The sequence below is a fragment of the Neopelma chrysocephalum genome, unplaced genomic scaffold, assembly GCF_003984885.1.
Source record: "Neopelma chrysocephalum unplaced genomic scaffold, ASM398488v2 Primary Assembly neopelma1_87, whole genome shotgun sequence".
NCBI classification, from domain to species: domain Eukaryota; kingdom Metazoa; phylum Chordata; class Aves; order Passeriformes; family Pipridae; genus Neopelma; species Neopelma chrysocephalum.
In genome coordinates this window covers 4814869-4837093 of record NW_020897749.1, presented here as the reverse complement: position 1 = coordinate 4837093, position 22225 = coordinate 4814869, and the positions used below count along the sequence as shown (strand labels likewise).

Sequence of the window (22225 nt, the reverse complement as noted above, 5' to 3'; positions counted from 1 at the left end):
CCTTTGGAAGTAGCAGGCATTGCTTTCCTCTTACCTCAGGAGAAGAAACAGTGGAAAGCAGGTGCTACATCCCACCCTGTCCCTGCAATTCGCTGCCGCAGTGCCGGGGTTGCCTCACTCTTCCCTCGTAGGTGACCCAGGGGAGCAGGGCTGGAGGGCAACAAGGCCATGGAGTTGCACGAGGCAGATTGACCCACTGGGACATTTTCTGTAATTGCCTCCTAAATGAAGAATCCAGAAGTGACAGGGTCTCTGCTAACTGGATTAGATCTTGCCTCCTTCAGTACATTGCAGTGAGATCTTCAAACTAGAAAAGTTTCTCCTTTTCCCTTGCTCTTGCTCTTTGGCTCTCTTTTGCTGACTTTTCCCCTTTCCCTTCTGCCTTCCCTTCTCCCTTCCTCTTTCACATTCTTATTCTCTTTTTCTTCCTTTCTCTTCCCTTTTTAGCTTGGTGTGGGATATATTCAGGCCCCCCTTTCAACAGAGACGAAACTGTTGCCATGAGTGCAAAAAGATTCTTTGATGTTGCTGCAAAGATGTTCAAGGGCACAGAAACATCTTGCTAGCTAAATCTGTAACAGCTCTTTCCCTAGGAGTTCAAAAAAGGAACTGGGCTACAAAATATTTTGGAGACCTCTGCACTTCATTCAGCTTTCTGGAAATGAACTTGTAGTGGTTTAGCTCACATTTGTGCCCAAGTGGCAGTTAAGTTGGAAAAAGTGAGAAGATATAGAAAACCACTCTGTCTTGATCACCACCTGCAAGAGGAATGTATATCCACCTAAGGAAAATGCCCATGTCAACTTTCCTGCAGAACAAATAAAATTATTACTTGATCATAATTCGTACAACACACCAAACCTGCACCTGGAGCAAATTTTTACAGTGGGGCTATGAGACTTGAAAGGCAGAATCCATAATGAAAATTATGACAGTGCAGTTGTTCTGCTAATAATATAGTAATTTCAGCCACTTAAAATAATACTGTGGCACAGAAAACAGGGAACTGCACTACCAGACAGCAAGAGTGAGTGAACACAAATCAGCACAACCATATCATCAGACCCACTTGCTCGCTGTAGGTTAAATATTTGAAATGATATAAAGGGGATTCAGCCACATGATGCTGACTTTAATGGGACCCCACACAGCTAAATCCCCCCCATACAGCTACCCCCACATTTCTGATATGATAATTAAGCAGCGGGGTTGCGTGCCCTGCTGCCTTCATTCAGCCCTGCCCTGTTCACCTCAGAACAGAAGCCCAGTACATCCAGTAAAATCAGGCTTAGGGCACCAGTACACGAGTCTTGTACTACTGCACCCTGTTGCTATTAGAAAATGTTAGCTAGAAACATTTACAGAGTTAACTAAGCAGGGATGTTCTAGGCCGTAGCTGTGATCACTGCAGGTGAGTTCAGTGTCATGAATGGTGTTGATTACTGATGGTTTGTAAGGTTTCCAGACTATCAGATTACACAGCAGCTCATGGCCACTTTGCAATTATGTAACACAGCATTAAATAGAATTTTCATCAAAACCCCAATAAATAATGTTCTCATTTTCTTTATTTTATGAAGCTAACCCTTTACCAACATTTTCACCTGGAACCCCCTATTCGATATTACCAGAGATTAATTTGGCTCAAATTCCACAGACTTTAAAAGATGCATTTTACTTTGATTTTTCTTCTGTGTTATCCACTGTGTTCTATTGAGGGTATCACACTTTCACAGGACAGCTCGAAATAATTCTGTATTTTAAAATGCCCAAATCCATTTATTTTTAAACAAGCTATGTTAGTGTTATTAGACTCTATTTTAGCTTCAAAACAGTGTATAACAGTGTATAAGCTAAAAAATTCTGCCTATGTTAAATTGTGCCCCCTAAGAAGGGCCGTAAGCCTAGCAAATAAAAGCAACATTAGAGATTCTTCAAGCATTCATTAAGAATGAAATAACTTTGTTCCTGTGATCACTAAATTAAAAAATAAAACCCACCAAAACAAAAACATGACCCCCAAAAAACCCCAAAACGACCACCAAAATGTCAAAATGTAACAATAATCACTATCACCAGTAACAAATGATTATCCACAGGAGCTCAAGTTCTGCTGAAACTAAGTAGATGATTGTCTTCTAAGGCTGCTTTGGTATCTATTCTAGGTGACTAATACAAGTGAGAAAGTACACAGGATAACAGGTCTAATAGTTTAAAATAATTTGGGAGGGGAATATTTTTCTTAAACTATGTGATAATGCTATTAGCTCCAGTAACTCGAGCCTCGGGGTGATCCCATACCAAAGCCATCAGACAATATCTGAGCAGCAGAGTCTCTGACCCCAAGAGATTTGTAGGCAGAGACAGACCTAGACAAGACCAAAAAAATCTGAGATCAACAAGTGGTAGAGAAGCTACAAGCTTGTACTGCTTGCATAACTTGAGGTTAATACACAATATTTATTCATCACTAGGTATAAATCTGAGTAACTCTGAGTAAGCTCAGCAGCAAGAGATTACTTGTCATTTAGTTATGTGTCTGACTTAAAAGGATTATTTTAATACTGATATCAATATTACTTGGTTTGCACAGGCTGAGTGTTTGCCATGCTGTGACTGGAATTGGGGACTACAGAGTGTATCTTACTCTCCTAATGCCAGTTCTGTGGCTTGTTTCTGTCAAAGAGGAATCATCGTAAATCCCTGCTGTGATTGCAATGTGAGCTACTATTATGAAGGTGTGAGGGGAGAAGAGTACTTCTGTGTGCTACTTGGAATCCAAATTGAGATCTGTTCTGTCAGAATTATTCTACTGGTAAACAGACTTTTCCATTAGTTTTTATGGCCTCAACGTAGGAAATTATTAGGATAAGATGTACACAACTAGGGACTGTCATCCAGTTATTGAACTTGGAGTTATGATACAAGGATCATGGGGGAGAGTGAGAGAGAGAAAATGTGAGCTTTCTACCCAGAACAGAAAACACCAAAGCAACATTCACTGCACACTGTAAAAATCAATAATCTCTGCTCCTGTTAGAAGATACAGAAACAATAAATTAAATAACCACAATGATGACTAGTGACAACAGCAGCAAGAAAATAACCAACTTAGAAAAAAATTAAAGCCAGGAAAAAAAATCAAATAATTAAAAAACAGAAAAGCAGAATATTTGTGAAATAAAGGCATATGTATCCAGGTAGCAAAGAGAACCTATTAAATGATCAATACTAGTTGTCATATATATATATATATATGAAGAAAGATTCAGGGAAGATTTTTTTTCAAGTCAACTTCTTTCTTGCTTGTGCAGCTTTCAGCTACAATATTATGTCAACACATTTAGCAGACAGGTTCATGGCACGAACGTAATAAAAACAAATAAATAAACTGTCTGTAAAAGTGCCTGATGAATATCATTAGGTCTGTAAATACTACTGAGGTAGTGTTTTTAAAAGAATCCACGCACCACAGCCAACAAGAATTAAAATGAAATGCCTATGCACTATTGAAATATATTAACAAATATTTTTCTTTCCTCTTGTCATGATGTTCAAAGTCATTTTGTGTTCAAGTGCTGTGACTATTTATCAAAGACCTCTACTGGTAATTTGTAGGGAAATCATCTATGTTTTAGTTTAGACAAAGCATTAATTTTTATATTCAAGTAAAGGTCAACTACCATAGCCAGATGCAGCTGTAATGGAAATGTGTTCTGCTGAACAATGACATAGTTTTTTCCATATACTGTGTCAAAAGCCTCTTTAAATTAGACAGTACAGTATTAAAACAGCACAGAAAAAAAGCAGCCACTAATCCTTCAGTTTTCAGGTATGATAAGGAATTAGTGAGATGCGAATTGCAGGACTTGGACAGGAAAACAGCACCAAGAAGAAAACACCTGAAAAGTCCGATTTATAACAAAGGTTTGGACTTCTTAAAAATAGCAAGCACTAAACTATTATGGATAGCATTTTATATATTTATGTACCAGGTTATATGTATTTATAGGTTTTATAGAATTTTAGCCAATGTTTTTTAGAACAGAAGAGTAAAATATTAGGAATGGTTTGGCCACACTGAGTGAAGAATTGGGGGAAATTTGTGCTTAAAATACCAGAGTATTTGCACTGTCCTAGAAGTAAGTAAAGAGTCTCCTCTAATTTTTATGTACCTTTGGTGACCTCTTCATGAACTCCTCTCACATAATCATTTTGATGCGACAGTAAGAACTGAGACAAAATTATTTATGAACGAGATTCCAGTTTAGTAACGTTAGGATCTCATTTTCCAGGTCCAAGTGAAAACATATTCAGAGTACTAAAAAATACATAAAAAGTTACAGTCTATATCACTGAGTGCTATGTATAATCGATAAACGTTTATCTTACAATTGCCAAGTTCACAAGGACTTTTACAAAGCCGCATGTAAGTATTTCCATGAGAAAATAAAAATTATGTTAAAATTTGAATTCCAACTGAGGAGACTAAAAAAGGAATGTGCCACAGCGCTTTTCTTCAGAAATAAAACTACATTCTTGTGAATTTGCTGTTAAAACTGTCTCCCTGTTGTCCTTGATACATTGCTATAGATTATGATTCAGTTCAATCTGAAGGGTAGCCTGAAAGACAGAGATACAGATCCAAGCAGCCTTCACATCATTAGATTCTGGAAGCTATGCAGACCTAGATTGTGAATGAAAACTCTGCTTAAAGGCCGCCAACCAAGATCAAGATTTCAGTTGTATTTGCATTTGTACAAAGCCAGAAGGGTTTGGTTGAAACTGTAGACTTTCCTAAGCCAGTATTTTTAAGCTTCAGTGTCTAAAGAAATCCACAGCTAGACAGAAAACAGAATTCTTTTTGAGTTTGCTTTTATCCCCTACAAGAAGCAAAGGTTAGTGTTTCACAAATTTTCCACTGACAGGGTTTAAAAAACCCCTCTAATGACCCAGAGAGCGTTGAAATCTTTCAAAACAGTAATGTTTCATTTCTGCCATGCTAACATGTAGTGACAAAACAGAATTGATGCAAATGAGAAATGCAAAATAACTCATTTCAGCATTTTCCAAGAAAAAAATTGCCTTAGAAGAAGAAACACAGATCCAGCTTTCACCATTCAGTAAACTACTGCTTATGTTTCTGTTGCCTTTTTTTAGAACAGCAATTCTTATTATGCTAAGAAGAACAAAGGCAATACAACCAGCCCCCCAAAATAAAATAAAATCAAGAGTTCTTTTGAAGGAACTACTTGAAGTGCTCAAACACAAGGGGCTCGTAGTCTAATGTAAATGGTTATCTCAGTGGTAAAAAGAACGTTTGTATCTTTTTTTAAGTAAAGATGACAGGGATGGAATGAATCACACCCAAACTTGGGCATCAGCAGTGCCAATACCGAAATCTGAGCTGGCCCTCGTGGGTCACTGGCATAGGCCATCAATCAAGGGAAAGAGGCAGTTACCTGGTTTAGTTTAGATGTGTATCTTGGAATGAAATGAGTCACACCAGGTGCACTGCGGTCCCAGCTCAGGCGCAGACTGCTGAGGTTGGGTCAGAAGACTCTCACCCATGGGGTGCAGATCACAACAAGAAAAAAGAGGCAGGTATGGTTGTCGTACCTGTAAAGCATGCATTTAACCCTGGCAAGTAAAAAAAGAGAAAGGTATGTGCCATCCACACATGCCCTTTTTATGGGAAGTTGTTGCACAAACACGGTGGCTGCAATGAAAAATCCTCACAGACAAGTTTGCCTTCTCGCTTCCTTTTTTCTTTCTCCTGAAGGACAATATAAGATGCAGTTTGCAATTTAATTAAATGTGACATGTGTTGCTATAAGCCACATACTTGCAAGTACAGTATTTATGCCAAGTATGAGCAATCCTAGAGTAATTATGGTTTATGTTTTACAGAGGGCATGTCACTCGGCAGACAAGTTTCATGAAAGGACTGAGAAAAAGAAATGCCAAAAAAAGAAAAGGGAATTACGGGCCAGAGGGTTTAAAGCTCCCAGCTGAATAAAGTGAAACTGGAAAGTCTCTTAATGACAGAGAAGCAGATATGACAATAATGATAATAAAAAACTAGAGGTTAGAGTTTAAGGTCAGACTGCCAAACCAGACACTGCGCTCAGGCTGTTGAGAGGCAATTACTCCAAGACTTGCCAGGAGAAGTACTTTTTCCAAAGATCTGCCCCAGAGCCTTTGGGGTGTAATTCTCTTTCAATGCTACAAGCTGGATACAAAAGGCAATTTCAGGAGGTGGATAAAGAGAAGTAATGTCTTCCAGGGGGGTGCCTGGATGCTTTCATAGGTAGATTCTGTCTGAAAAATCATGCTACAGCTTTCATCACTGGAAAAAAGCCATATGGGAGATCAGGAGAGTCAAGAAAATACATATGAATATTTAAACCACAAATTTCACAGAATATTCTGAGTTGGAAGGGACCCACAAGGATCATTGACTCCATGTGAATGGCCCATACAGGGACCAAACACACAACTTTGGGGTTAGTAGCACCCTGCTCTAACCAAATGGGCTAATCTCAGGGATATATATATATAAATATTTTGGTAGTGGATACAATTTTCAAAAACACGTAAATGGAAACTACACTTATTTTTTTGTCACAGAATGGATATTCAGTTTAGACTGGTTGATATACTATAAATTGCTGTGATTACAATTGTACTGGCATTTTTCATATCATGGCATTGTAAGATATTTCAGTATCAATTAAACCATTATAAACTTGTAAATCTCCTTTCCCTTTCTATGTGAGATTCAGCTATGGTGGCAGCAACATTGCTACACTGAAATACTCGGGGAGGAGGTTATTTCTAATTACACTGAGACACTAAAAATTGCACAACCATCATGTTAAGGAGACTAAAATGTTTGAACGTAGTAAAACATGCTCAGGGTACAAATCCTAGGCTTCTAAATAATTTATTTGAAAATTATTTCTTTTATTTTCACACTTAGCACCTTGCGTGAAAAAAGATATACTTTCAGGACACTGAATCACTTCTGCAGTCACACAGAAAGGAATCAAAGAAATGCATAACACTGTATAAAAAAAGCACCAGGCTAACAAAAATATCAGTTACTACAGGAATGAAGTTCATTATTTTCTGTCTATCCATTTAATTGTAAGAATTGTGAAACCAAGTTGACCACCATAGGCTATCCCAAGCTCTTGGTACTCTGCCATTTCTCCAAAACCACCAAGATAACTGTTCGCTTTTCTCTTTCTATCTTTAGATTAAGGTTTAGATGGAAACCCCTGATTTAAGCATTAACCTTAATGCCTTGCTCTGAAAGTGAATGTGATACTCAATCATTTCACCCAGTTTCAGAAGCAGAGCCTCAGAAGTCAGAGGAAAAATTGCATCTTGTTCTTTCATGACTTTCCTGATGAGTCCAGCTGTCAACAGGTTGCTACTGAAGAGTTAGCTTTCACTGAAATTTCAGACCAACTACACTGAGACCAAAGAGAGATTATTTTGGATTTTTCACATATAAACATGTCAAAGAACTGTTTTTCCATGATAGCTCCTATCAAGAAGTTGCATTATGACACGAATAAAAATCTCTTCACTACAATCCTTCTGTTTACAAGGAACATATGTGATTACAGAGTGTAGATACTTCTAATTTTCTGTAAATTTCACCACAGTATCAGCTCCATGAACAACTAGATTTGGACAGAGCATTCCATTTGTGTTTTTATAAGCGCTGAGATAATGAAATCTACATTTCTCTCTCTTTCTACTGGAAATAAATTTTATTGGATATCTCAAGTCTGCATTTATTTTGCTTTGTTTTTGTTGACATCATCTCACCATGAGCTTCTAGAATGGTCACTGTATATAATGGACACGCATTTCAACTCCTAAAAGCATGACCTTGCATAGTGAACTGCTTAATTTCATGCTTTTTCTGATGCTCCAGTCCTCAAGGTGACCCACTGCTCCTCCATAACAACAATTGCTCACAACTTTCGCGATCAGCACATTTCATTATCGGACTCCTGCTTTTGTGCCAAGCACTTTAATGAAAATATTAAATAAGACTGTCCCAAAAATTGATCCTCAAGGGGCTCCACTGATAGTCTCAGAATATCATTAGGCCTTACATTTTAATACTAATTACATTGTAGTGTTTACATTAGGGCAGCGATGCCAGACTCAATGCTCTGCTCACACAGAGCCCTTGCCCAGAGGAGTCAACCACCTGAACTGAAAAGACAAATGGAGATGGCCTGGGAGCAGCATTCTGCTGTTTTGAGAGGGCCAAAATCTAGACATTGTTATGGCAGCTGTAATGAAGATTGTTTAATAGTATAACATTGTTTAAAATTTAGATTTCCGCTACTTGCAGACTAAGAGGGGTGGAAAAATATCCTGCTATATCTTACTCGACTACAAGAATGATGATCTGAAGTTAGAAGAAAACTGAAGTTTCTAAGCAGCTGGTTTAGGAAAGGAAAAGTGATAAAGACACTTTGCTGCCCATTATAATGCTTGAAGAAATATTCATAATATTTTTTGGATGTTCTTCACAAATCTGTCAAACAAGGCTTCTGAATGAGATTCCTAACCATTTAATAGAAACATTTTTCAATATTTGTTTCAGTATTTCTGGGAAAAAAATTATGCCATCTTTCACCAACACAAAATTGGTTTGATGACAATAACCAGAATCCGTGAAGAACTGTTTGCTTCTGATTGTTGAAGTACTGCAACCAGAAAATACTTAAGGGAAATATCATTTATATTTTTCATCTCGGTTTTCCTTTGATCCTTTATATAAATTGATGGTAATATCTGAATTGATTTATTTAAAAAATTGATTAATTGAATCATATACTTCGTTAAGAACTTTGTCAGTATATCACTGATAGCAACAAAATTTTACCATTGTTAGCTGGACTAACATCCTTCATAGTTTACTGTCAACAAGAAGTATAAAGCAACTGAAATTAGTACATATGTGTTTTCCTGGCACTTGGAATTTGCATTTTGCCAGTGTGGGTATGATGTCAAAACATAGTGACAGTGTGCATGCATCCAAGAAAGCAAGCCTACAAGCAGTGAGCATGGAACAAAAAAGAGTATCCACAAAAAAATCAATTTTTTGTTTTCCTTTTCCTTTCTGTAGTATAGATTTATTGCACTTCAGTGGACTGGTTAAGTAACTAAATAGAAGCTCTCCAAAAGCTATTGAGAAAACATCCTGACTGATTGCAAGGCAAAACTGACAGAAGTGCTACTACTACTTACAGCTTATACAGAAACGTTCATATTCAGAGTGCTTGACAGACATTAAATTAATCCCACTGTATCTTAATTCTAATTGCCACAGGGATTCAGACTGTTCAGAGGCATATCTGCTGCAAAAGTTAAGTGTCTGTAGCACCCTTCTACTGCAGGAAATACAGTTAAGCTCTTGTTTGTTATTTCAGTGAGAATATTCCTTCAAGGTTCTTTTCCTACATCTTAAGATGGGGCTCAGACGAGCTCATTGGTATCTTGTTGGCACAGCCTTATTAATCTGTCAGCCGTGTAAAAAATGGATGGAGCTGAAATTTCTCATTTGAGAGTTTTATGATGGTTACTGTGGTAGCCAAAAATGGCAATCTCACCTGTTATTTTTTATTTTACTCCTAAGCTTTCACATACAATAAAGTAAGAACATAACAGTCTTTACACGTTCTCCTGCAAGGGCAAAAATAATCCACCAAAACAAACCACAAAATACTTTTAAGCGCAGTTTCAAACCCTCTCTTCACCTCCCTTTTTAAACCTCAAATTTTACATTCAGTACGTTCAGTACATCAGTTTCTGACCAACTCCCTTCCAAGCACTTACACACTCAATCAGCTCATCTTGGATCAGAATTACAGGAAGACCAAATGTTTTTGGGTTTGACAAGCCAATTTCTTTCATGGTCCGAGACTAATATTTTGGAAAGGATGATTTCTTCAGCCCCTGTCACCTTACATCTGACTTCATTTGCACCCAACCTTCTCCTTGGAGCACAGTGGACAAAGCCCTGATGAAGTTGGAGAAGTACATATGCACAAGCGGATGGAAGCAAGAACTGTACGAGGTGCTGCATTCCCAGCACATCAGAAGGCTGAGCTTGTATTTGTGGCATTTATTAATGCAGAACAAAGGAAAACACTGCAAGAATTCAGAAACTGAACATCAGCACTCTGCCAGCCTTCCTTTGCGATTTTGATAAACTCTCAGAAGTGCTACATAGGCAGGATAGAGCGTTTGTAGCGTGTGCCCTGGAATTACTGCCTGCCTTTATTATAGACAGTCAAAGTGAGCTCTCAAGGATTACGCTCACAATGAAGACCTGGTTTTGGTTTCATGGTACTATGCAGAGTTTTAAAGGAAAAATTAAAAATTCTCCCTGAAGAGAAGCATTTGCAAAGTACTCACCAAAGGTACAGTCGTGCTCAACAAACAGAAAGGGTTTTAGCATCCTGCACACTCCGTGACATTTTTTGTAGAAAAAGGGTAAAATTCAAGCGAAAAGAATGTCAAAATGCAAGCATAGAAGGGCAGAAAAGTTTAGGTTACTGAACAAATGTACATTCTTTTCCTTTACATCTTGTGCACATAAAGCTAATGATGATTCTTGTGAAGTCCTGCCAAACAATTCAACCTACAGTAGCAGAAGCATAATAATATACAATTCCCTCCTAAATGGATCACATAAGAGTGAAGTTAGCTCCAGGAATAGATCAATAGATCGATCAATCTATCTAGCCATTTGGCACTCATGAATTGTTTACATCTGCCTAAATGGATTTTGTTTCCTATAAGACTGGACTCCATGGGCACCTTGCATTGTTATGCTGTCTCTACAATTATTTCAGGTATTAGTAATCCAAGAAATACAGACTTGGGGATTAGGATGGTTTGTAAATTTTAACCTGTCTGTGCCATCAAATGCTGTCACTTTTGTAATACCATTAGCAAAGGTTATGCAAATTAACATTTTGTTTCTATTTTAATTAGTATTAGTAAGGTGAGTGATCAGTGGGGCAAAAACTTAGCACACTGCTGATAAGATTGTGGCAGGACCCAGTTCTCAGCTCTACTTTTTTCAGTCTTTTACTAGACATGAGGAACTGCACTGCTCTTTACTTGCCTCAGTAGAGTGCAGTTTCTTTTACAAACATCTTTTTCAGGAATATAATGAAATCTTTGATTCTGGGACAATTAACACAGCAGAAATAAAGGTTCTTGGCCATTATTTTCATGCTATCCAAGTGCTTTACAAATATCTTATTAGGTACCATTTGCTGAAAGAGGGGTGGAAGTTTTTTTTTTAAATTTATTTATTTTGCTTTGTTTTGCTTTTGTCCTTCTATGCAACAAAGCCCATAAGGGCTTCTTTACTGTTATCCCTTGCTGCTGACTTTGAACCATATCTGTGCTTTAAGACTGTGGGAAGCCACAGAATAAAAGTCAATACTAAGTAGTTTTGTTCTATATTTCCTGATGCTGCCTTTGCTAAAAATATCTTAGGCCTGAAAAAAAAAAATAAATCAATAAACACCATTTTTATCATCATGGCTTTGATTGTCATGCTCCAAAAAAAAATCTGAAGAGCAATTGGCTCCACAGACAGAGAGACTAGAACTGAGTAGGTCCCATTCTCATCACGTCATGTGACAAGCAGGCTGAATACCAAGGGGAATTAAACTTCCACTTTTCTCTTCTGGTAGCTTAAAATGAGGCCATTTGGTGTATATTTAGCAAGGACCCTGAACAAAACAAGCGTGCAGCAAAGATTTCACTCTTCTTCCAGTGTTCTTTGCACTGTGATGGCTATTGTTTGCCATTCCATAAGAAGGTAATTTACTTCCAGGACAGTTCACTTCAACAGTATTTTTGCCATTAGCTTCAGTGAGACTTGGGTTCCTCAGCTCCTCAGTTTTTCTTTTCTCTTTATATCCCCTGATTCTCCCTCTCTAGTCTGTCTTCCTGCTTTATAGCTTTTCATAGAGACTGGATTCCAGTTTCACCAATTCTTTTTCCTCTTTCTGAATAGCATGGGATTTTTTCACATCCACAATATGGACATAAAAGTAAAAGGATCCTCATTTTCATGGTGTCATCTCAAATCTTTGATTGTTTCTGTGATCCACAATTCAGTGGCTTGATAAAAAGAAAGTAGCAGTGTAAGAAATAATGTTCCTAATCTTCAAGTGTTTCACTGTCACTGACAGCACAGTAGTGCAATGGCTTTTATGAAGAACATATTTACAGGCAGTAGAGAAATCATCATACACAATGAAAAAAAAAAACCTGAAGAAAATCAGACCTGGGTAAACAGTTCACACTGAGATCCATAGTTGTTGTCAATTTTAAAGATTCATCATGTGACTTAAATTCTTAAATTTGCAGTGAGTTCAATACAAAATGAAGATGTTGAAGGGTACGTCCAGGCAGGATGAAGTCCATGACAACACTGGAGTTACTTGTGTGGGTAGACCTCAAACATCCATGAACAAGTTCACCTCTCATCTGAGTGTTTGGAACAGAATCTTAGTTCCCAACCTTAATCTCAGCAAATACAAGACTGCACACACATGAAAATCTGCATTTGCAGATACCAGTATCTTTCTGGGTACACACTAAACATACTATAATGCTTCTCTTATATGTAAGCAGTAGGACTTCCTTTGCAAAGAATTTTCATCTGTAATATAAGCAAAAACAATGTATAAAATAATTTTCTCCACTTGCAAATAGACCCTTTAATTAATTTGTAAGCTTCACTTAAGGGATATAGTACTTTTAATTCCTAATAGCTGGCTCTGTTGCTGATAGTTAAGAATTCTTTTAGGAGCTGTGCATCCAGAGGTTGAAGGTTAGCTCTTGAAAAAGCATATTGCAGAACAGATGCTATGTTAGGCAGATCCTACAGTTTTCCCATGTAAGTTCTCTGTTCCTTAAGTTTATTGAAAGAAGAAGATTATGGAAAACTACAGAAGAGAATGTCAAAAGCAAAACATTCTGTAAAATTACATTCTAACTAAAGCAGTAAGTTAACTAGGTGGGTATTGTAACAAATAGTTGGCTGTGAAACAGGAAGTGAGTTGATAGACAGTTTAAATATATTTGGAGTTAAAATATGGATTTGAAGCTTATTATATTGCCTGGGTTCCACGATCAGTTACAGCTAACCTACTCCTGTACAGTTTTTTGCAAATACAGACCTAGGGCATATTTACATTATCCTAAAATAAAACCACTTTACCATTAATGCTTCAGACTAATTACTCATTGGAAAACAGACTGATAAATAATGCTACAAATATAGGCAAGGTATTTTCTAAAATGTTATAAATATTATTTTTGACATCTTTCATAGTATATTAATGCATATTATTTTGCATAAAGTCAAACTTAATAGGAAGTCATACACGATTTCACAGGACACACAGCAAGAAAAAATAAAATGTCTACACCCATTGTATTAACACAGCACACAAAAGTTATGGATTTTCTAGTAGGATAGTTGTTTTCTTCAGGTATAGAGCACAAACAAAACTTCTGATTACTACTTCTTTTGGTGTGTTGGCTTTTCAATCACTTCATAATTCTTTAGGCAATGTAGCTATGCACAAATGACTTTGTTTTACTGTACCTGAATGCCAAAGAGTAAGTCAAGTGTCTCAATATCGATTAACAAGTGTTATAATTTTAAAATCAAGCTTGTGCATATTCTATCTGAATTGCATTGGTTTTGGTATGACCACAGTGCACAGAGGACCCAGTGTGGGTCAAAGAATCCTTGACAACTCTGCCACACACTGTCTCAAGACTCTGCTAATCGTAGGTGAAGGCAATCACAAAACAATCCAAATAACTTCTTAGGGAACACCATCAACAAATTCATAACAACTTCATAAAAATCCTCACAGGGCAACATTTCCCACTTACCGCTGTTTGAGGTCAGAACTTCACCTGGAGTCTGACTTCCAGATATTGGCTGGGGATCCAGTGTGTGGTTTTCAGTTAGTCACTGTGCCAGTAAAGAATGAAGTGAGTGCCTTACCTGGCATGCAGCACCAGTGTTTCTGGGCAGATACACCTTAGAGAGGCCTACACACCACAGCTGCAACCAGATCCCAGTTCTGTGACGCACCACAACACCTTTGACAGTGGCTTAAGCTTCTGTGCCAAGGGTTGACGTGCTCAGAGACATTTCCTTGAGCTCCACCTTGTTCCCCACACCCTGCTGTGGCAACAAGCTTGAACCCAAACCAAGAGGCTGTTTCCTGATGCCAGGAAAGACATTCAGCTGTGCCCATGAAACAACCTCTCCTCCCTTCTTCCTCCAAAGGAAAGGTGCAGGCCAGATGGGTATCTCCTGTGGCACATTCCAGGCTCCGGGCTCCTGCCTGGATAACCCTGCCTCTAACACAGGGGGGTCTGAATTCAGGCACAAGGACTGAAGACATCACCAAAAAAAGCAACACAGAGAGGTTACACATGTAACTTATTCTACTTAATACCTACTTCAAAGCTACAATTACAAATAAAAATTATACTTTAGGCTTATTAAGCTGTCAAGGCTCCAGCAGTGTTCTGTGGGAAGACAGGGGTGCCCTAGTACACTGTGGCACCTTAGGATCCAGCTACAGCCTCTTTAAAACTATTGGGAATGGCAGTCAAAAGAGGCAAAAATGTTTCTTTGAATAAAAGGTTTTTTTGTTTGTTTGTTGTTTTTTTTTTTAATGGAATGTGCTGGTTATCTTTTTCCTCTTCCTCTCTCTCTCTCTTTTTTTTTTTTAACTGGGATGACAGGAGTAGGATAAGGAAAAGCAAGAACGGGGTAATCAGTAAGAATACAGGCTTCTGAAAATACAAGAGTCAAAAAGGGACAATCACCTGCCTGACTGTTATCCACAGCAGCACTCTGCCAACCACAGGATGGCTGCAGCCCAGGAGGACAGCAGGCAGGTAAGAAAACCTGCATTTGTGCAGGTCCCAACAAACATACGACTCATCTCCACTTATTTGGCCTTTGCAACAAATGTGTCTCACCCCTGAGGTGAATGATTTTGTTGGTACAGATTTTCGTCATCAGCTCTCTCTGGAAACTGGCAGGTTAAGAGAAATTTTCATTATCACAGTTCATGAAGCGCCCAGAAATCAGATCTTTAAGGCAATCAATTGTAGTTATGTAAAATCTTAGGCTGCATCCAGCTTCTCCCACTTTGCTCATGCTACTGTAACTGCATGATTTCAGTGGAACAGATTCTGACTCTTAACAATAGAAATAAGATGAGAGTTGCCCCCAAAATTATGTTTCAGGGAACACAAGAAACTATGCAAGAAAGATAATGTATTTGAGAACATTTTTAATAAATAATGTGACAAAAATTACTTTTCTGATTATTGGATCCTCAGTATGCAAAATTATGGCTAAAATATGAGGTTTCTTACATGAACATAATGAAAACATTAATCACATGGATTTTTCCTTTAGTACTGCACACCCTTTCTATGGAACCTTTCTTTAAAAATTAGCTAGATGAAAAATTTCAGTCCTCGGTAAACACCAAAACACTTTTTTTTTTCTTCTTTTTTTTTTTCCATTGGGGCTAGTCCTGATAGCTGTCAATAAACAAACACACATTTTTCCATTAGCACCAATGACAAAGAAATTTTATAATTACAAAAAAGATCATAAAATCTACAGACAGAGGACATCATTTGGCAAATTCAATGCAACTAATGCCTCTATTTCAGCTTTAATGACAATCCAATGTTGAGAGAGGCCACAGAAAAATTGGTAATTTTCTGTAAGTCCAGGAAAAGTGAGAAGTGTTTTGATTATGGCCCACATTTACATTTGCTACTTTACCGTCTGTCATCATTCAAATATTCCAAATACAAACATAGAGCATTAACAAAAAGATGAAAAATATCCCAAACAAATGCTTAACATTTTCAATAAGACAAAAAAAAAGGTTAATAGTTACAATGGTTTACAAACAAAGTCTAGTGATTGTGCTTTTAAAACCAAAAAAAAAAAAAAAGATAAGCAGTGCATTACAAAAAAAATTCATTGCCAAGATCAAACAAAACTTCTTTAAGTGGCACTTCTTCTTTAAGGTGAATTGACACAAGTAGAGGTCTGAGATTTGGGCCAGTAACAGTTGATGATATTACCTAATCATTATTAAAAATGTCCATTGATTTTCTTTTCATAAGCACTGTTGAAACTGAAAATTAGAAAAAGTTTCAGATAACCTTGCTCATGCTATGATTAGGCAAATAGCAATCACATTGGCTTACCTCCTGCCTATCCCAAAGGACATTTTTAATAAGAATGTACTTAATGATGAAAATGGAAAGACAAATCAAAGTACCACAGGGGATTTAAAATGAGTACATATTTACAATAAGAGCCACCTCATCCCAAATTAATTTTACTTGCATTCGTCAAACTTTATCATCTGCAAAAGGTTAGCAAGAGACTGGCAGAAAACAAGACACACAGTCTGTATTGAAACCGCAAGGTACCGTTTGCCCTGACTGCAGATGAAACCCCGAGAACCAAAGGATGCTCTGCACGATGCTCACTTTGGGGATCTTTTTAATCACTGGCTCACTGGTGTACTGGCAGTGCACTGAGCACCGCCTCGATGGGGAGAAACCTCGGGATCCCAGGCTCTGGAATTCCCTTCTGTTCTACTCCAGAAGCAGCAGCTGGCCCAAGTACCACGAAGAGCAGCTGACCTGCCTTCTCGGGCAGCGAAGGGGATGCGCTTTAGCGTTACGGAACAGGCAGGGGCTGTTCCTAGTAAGGAGGGCTTAGAAAGAAAGAGTAAAATAAAAAACTAGCAATCTGATGGCATGAAGAAAAAAAAAAGGAAAAATTGTACACTCTGATTGCACTGAACATTATTTCTGGCGTCAAACATCATCAGACTTGAGGCATCTTAAGTGATTTTTTTTTTTCTGATTAGATTTTAAAAGCCTGTTACAGTACATGTCGTTGTCTTCAGCTTTCTGTTTCCTGTATTGGAAAAAACAAAAAAGAGGACATAAATTACTACATGTTAAATTTTATTTTTTAAAATTTGTTTTACATACCTCTTAGAGATTTGCTACCTTTACATGATAATTACTACTTCTAATTACCCACAGCAGTGTGACTGTATGTTGGCCACCCTTTCTACAATCAGGATTTAAATTGAATTAATATCATTAGGCAGGAGGAAAAAAAAAAGTTCATTTATCAATATCTGAAAAAATACAGAATGATAAACTATCAAAAGCTGTGAAAGGTGATGTCAATGTGTTCTTAGATGCTCTAGTTCTTTATTTTCACTTTCAAAATAATCTGGATAAGGTAAAGTGCACTTTAAAATACTGTATTTCTGCAAGTTCTATTCCATAGGTTTTAATGTGTTGACAATTATATTGTGCTATATATTATTTGGTTTTTATGGTTTTGACACATTCTTAAACTTTATTTTCTTGAGTTGGGCATAACTTTAATAGACAGATAAATGTACTAATTTTTCTGAACAGAAATTTTTCTGGTTCAAGAGTGTTTTTTCTTGGCATCTGTCTAAACACATAACATAGCCTTATCTTCAGTATTACAACTGCAGTTACCTCCATCTCTTCTTCTTCTTCCTCTTCTCCTTGTTCATACGCTCCCAGTACTTGCATTTCTGCAACATTCCTTCGGGCTAGATTTACTTGATCTGCCCTCTGTCTGCCTCCTGATCCTCTTGACGACATAGAGCTGGAGGAGCTGGGATCTCTAGGATTATTTGATGTTGGAAACGTTGGTCTAGAATATGGCAGGATGTCCTCTGTATAATTAAATGCATACATTGTTATGGTTACAAGCCCAGAGATACCGTGAACCTAAAATTTCTGCATGCAGTTGATCTATTTTACGTTTTATGATTCCCAGGAGGTTTAAAGTGATGCCTAAAAGGAATATGAAATACATTGTTTCCATAACAGCATTATAGAAGCTTTCTTGAGGAAATTTATAGTATTTACACGGTAACATTCTCCACAGAAAAATTAATTCATGATTACTGTCCACTTCATTTCAATTTAGCATCCTTGCTCTATGTTCTACAGGAAAATGAAAAAAACACTCCTTGTGGTATATTTTCCATATGACTGAGTAGGAGGAAATGACAATATATGTATGATACAAGGAACTCATTCCACATAAATACTGGACCCTGCATTTTCTGGACTGAGTCTGAACCACAATTAGTGGTCATGTTTCAAAATTTCAGCATCATCCTCTATGGTAACCTTCTAATAACTTTTCTCTATAGCAATCCACTGTAACCAAACTCTTACTCATGTGTCAACTGAACCAACTTACTACCCAATCACCCCTGATATTGCCCATGGATACCTGCAGGTAGCAAGGACCAGGCATTTGTATCAATCTGTGTTAAAAGTCTTAGTGAACACTTGGCAAGTCCCATTAATCATGTTCCATTAATTGGTAACCTTACCAACTTCCATATATAAGAGATTACTTTGATTAGATCTAACTCATACAATGCTGTGTCAGTTATAAATACTAAAATTAATGCTTGACTACTAGGGCTTTCTTATGTTTTAAGCAGGACCGGGTATCATTCTGGCCCTTTTCTCCTTTGTGAATAGGCAAAATGGGCCAAGGGCAGATTCTTCAGTAGAAAAGTGAAGTATCTGCCTTATAGGTCTCTATCTGACTTTACTTAGTTCCCTTATAAATCAGATAATAATCAGACAGATTAAATATAACTAGACTATAAATGTATAGGTGGGAGCAAGGACACTGATCCTTTCAACTCTCAAGGAATATTTCTGTTTGGGCTTCCTCAGCATTAGCTTTAATACATGATGGGTCTAAGGACAGCAAGATAGAAAATCTGCTTTTCCTAAGCTTGTATTTCCATTTTACTCTAAAAAGAACCTGCAGTGTGACCTAAATTAACACTGTATAATCACAACAAATGGTGGCAATTCAGCAGACCTAACTTCACTTCAGCAGCCTGAGAAGAGCTGGCCTGTTCCCTGTGATCAGCACCTACTACTTCAGTAAAGCCAGGGCAGGCAAAACAACCTTGAAGAAGATGAGTTTTTGCTGGTGTGCCGTCTCGTTTTGGTGCTTTGTTTCCTCGCAGTTTCCCGTCGCTCTGCTGTTCCTGGGGTTCTCTCCGCTCTCCCGAGTTCGTCCGCACGTCCGAGTGCTGCCTCCCATCCATCCCGTCCCTCCCCTTGTAGCTGGCTCCTTTCCTTTCCGCAGACCTGTCTGTCCTCGCCTCTATGGAAGCAAGTTTTGGCAGCATGACTGGCCGCACCTCCAGCTGGGATTTGGACTGGGCCGTCGGTGATTTTATAGCCGGAGGTGGCACAGGAGGAGGTGGCAAGTCTACAGAGGGGAAAGAGAATAATGATTACCATGACATCATACACCAGTGAAATTAAGACATAATATTTAACTTGAACTGAAGAAACAGATGCCCTGTTTACTTTCAGCCCTCCCCTCTGCCCTCCTCTCTCCACCCCAAAAAGTATTATGTTACTGTTCAAACTGCTGATGGGTATTTTTCTGAAGCTGGAGCTCTGAAAACATGAAGTAAGACCTCTCACTGCCTTTTCAAATCACAATATTTTCTTAAAAATCATTTACCAAAAACTGCAATAAACTTTAAGCACATGAATATTAACATGCCACTCATGAATATCAACACGGAATTAAGGATACTAACATGATATTGCTGATATTTATCATTTTTGCTAAGTCCATTCAAGAGCACAGCAGCTTGTGCTACAATTGCTCAAGGTCTTTGGTGTAGTGAGCATTAAAGCAAGCTAGCTGGGGTCTAAGAATGTATATCAGGTCCACTGCTGACATATATAAGGATATTTATATATAATTATATATTATATATTATATATTATATATTAATTATTGAATTTTTCTTTCAAAATAATAGGTTAAACTAACATATATATCCTTGATGTCTGGGGGTATGTCATGAGAGATAAAAAAAATAATAATACAGTCAGCCAATGAAGTAACAAGCTCTCAGGAAGAACAAAAAAAAAAAAAAAGAAAAGACACACAGGACTTTAGAATTTGTCTCTTTAAATTAGCACAGCTTAAGGGCTTTTAAAATTCTGAATATTTTAAAATACTATTTATAAAGTATGCATATATTTTATTTTGTTGTATTTGTCTATTCCTGCATTAAGACATAAAACTAGAATGTGCAAGTTGTTTATCAGGATTCAACAGTGCTCTGTGGAATACAAAATACGAAGAAAAAATATAAAAGTCGAGCAAGGAAGCAACAACACAAAAGCAGTTCACAACAAAGCTGTAGGAACAATTCACATGGATATAAGAGAACTGGTTAAAAAAGGTGAGATGACAGAGATGTTTCTGAGGTTAATATTCTCAAGTGAGATTGTTAAAAAAGAAAATAATGCCACTATTAAAAAAATATAACTTCAGCATTTTATAATACCATGCATTCATTCTTTCTACTTCTAGAAAAATCTTGGAGCAGCTGTGTTTTTCAGACACCGTCACTATATATACAGCTAATTCTCAGTCTATTCAAGAGAATGTTTTAACCGAAATTTAACTAAATTGGGCCAAAAATAAAGGTAGTACTCCTGAACAAGAAAAAACAGGCATCTAACATATACATATCAATTCAGATGATCCTTGTGGGTCCCTTCCAACTCAGGGTATTTTATCTATAAAAATAATTTCATTTATGAAATGGGAAATACTAGATTATAGACTGCAATGTAAAAAGGCAGATCTCTGGGCAATGGGCTGAACTTGTTTATCCGAGGAAACTAAAAACTGAAATGGAGACCCAACTTCTGACACAGTAAGATATGAAATACAATATATTTTGGCAAGAAAGCACAGAATTGGTTATGTTGCATTCTTTTGTTATCCGTAACTGCTTAGACATGGTTTACAGAGGTAACCTCTGCTCAGTGCACAGCCTTAGCAATGTAACTCTGTAATTCCAGCCATCGGAGTAGCACTCAGACTACCTCTCCTAAAATTGCCCTGTGAGGTCCTGCCACCAAAGAGCAAACCAAACCACTTTCACTGGGCTACCCAGTCCTGTAGATGCAAATTTGGATTTCTGGATCCCAAGGGCCCACAGAGAGGTCCACGAGATCTTAAGTGTCAATACCTGCTGCAAAAAGTGTTGGTCTGGAGAAGTACATAACCTTCTACAATTCAACAACTATGTTAAAATTTGTGTGAAGCCTGACTGAGACCTCAGAGTAGTGTGTAATATGTTCCTTGAAAGCCCAGTGCATAAGGCCACATCAGATCCAGACTTGTAGCAATTACAGAATTTGGACAAGATTTAAAAAGTAAGATAAAGTCTGTATCAGGCTGTGGAAATTCCAACGTTTTCCTTTCCGAGGAAAACTTTGTTCTCACAATATGCCTTCTCTCAGAAGAGGATACACTGATTCAGAAGTGGATGAAGACACTCAAACCCAGAAGTGTAGGCTTCTGGAACCACAGCTGTTCACGTAATATCCTTCGTCTCACATGCCCCATTCACTGTCTCTGTTATAAAGTTATCAGAGCGCTGAAGAGCCATTCTGTTGAGCCTGCTGAGGTAAAGGGAGTGTAGGTACTTAACATCAGCCTTTTCAGACACCCCTGGAGCCAGTGTCCAACAGGTGTGGCACAGCAGTGCACTGGCTGAATACCAAAGGGAAGGAACAGCATCTTTCCCATAGCCTATAAAACACAACTTGGAACAAACTACTTTATTCAAGAATTCTATCCAGCTGCACAGGGCAATGAACAAAGTGGTGTTAAATCTTGACTATGGAAAGGAAAGATGCATCGATATAAAAAGTTTCATAAACCAGCAGTAGCTCTATGGTACAGCAATAACTAAAGAAAAGCGATATTCTCTTTTGAGAACGTTTTTGCAACCTCCAGGGAAACTATAAAAATCTTCATTATAACACAGTACTTCTCGCTGAGAAGAATCCTTTACAGAGGAAAAAAAAAAAACCTTTTCAGAGGTCAACACCATTACACCCCTGTGGTATTTATTTTAACAGCTCAGATCACAGAGAAAATCCAGATTCAATCTGCCTCCTCGAGTACAAACTGGCACACTCCTTATTAAAAGCAAAATGGAAGCTTCCA

General features: G+C 37.6%; 1 protein-coding gene across 7 annotated transcripts in view; it reads right to left on the bottom strand.

The window, feature by feature from the left end:
• Positions 1-15382: 15382 nt before the first annotated feature.
• ROBO1 (roundabout guidance receptor 1) overlaps positions 15383-22225 on the bottom strand; it is a 713456-nt gene continuing 706613 nt past the window's right edge. For all 7 annotated transcript variants that reach the window (XM_027692614.1, XM_027692617.1, XM_027692616.1 and 4 more), the window contains 3 exons: positions 19136-19444; positions 17665-17867; positions 15383-17059 (listed from right to left, as the gene is read on the bottom strand). In XM_027692614.1, coding sequence (XP_027548415.1) covers positions 17045-17059; positions 17665-17867; positions 19136-19444 — 527 coding nt within the window. In that variant the 3' untranslated portion in view covers positions 15383-17044. The remainder of the gene's footprint in view (positions 17060-17664; positions 17868-19135; positions 19445-22225) is intronic.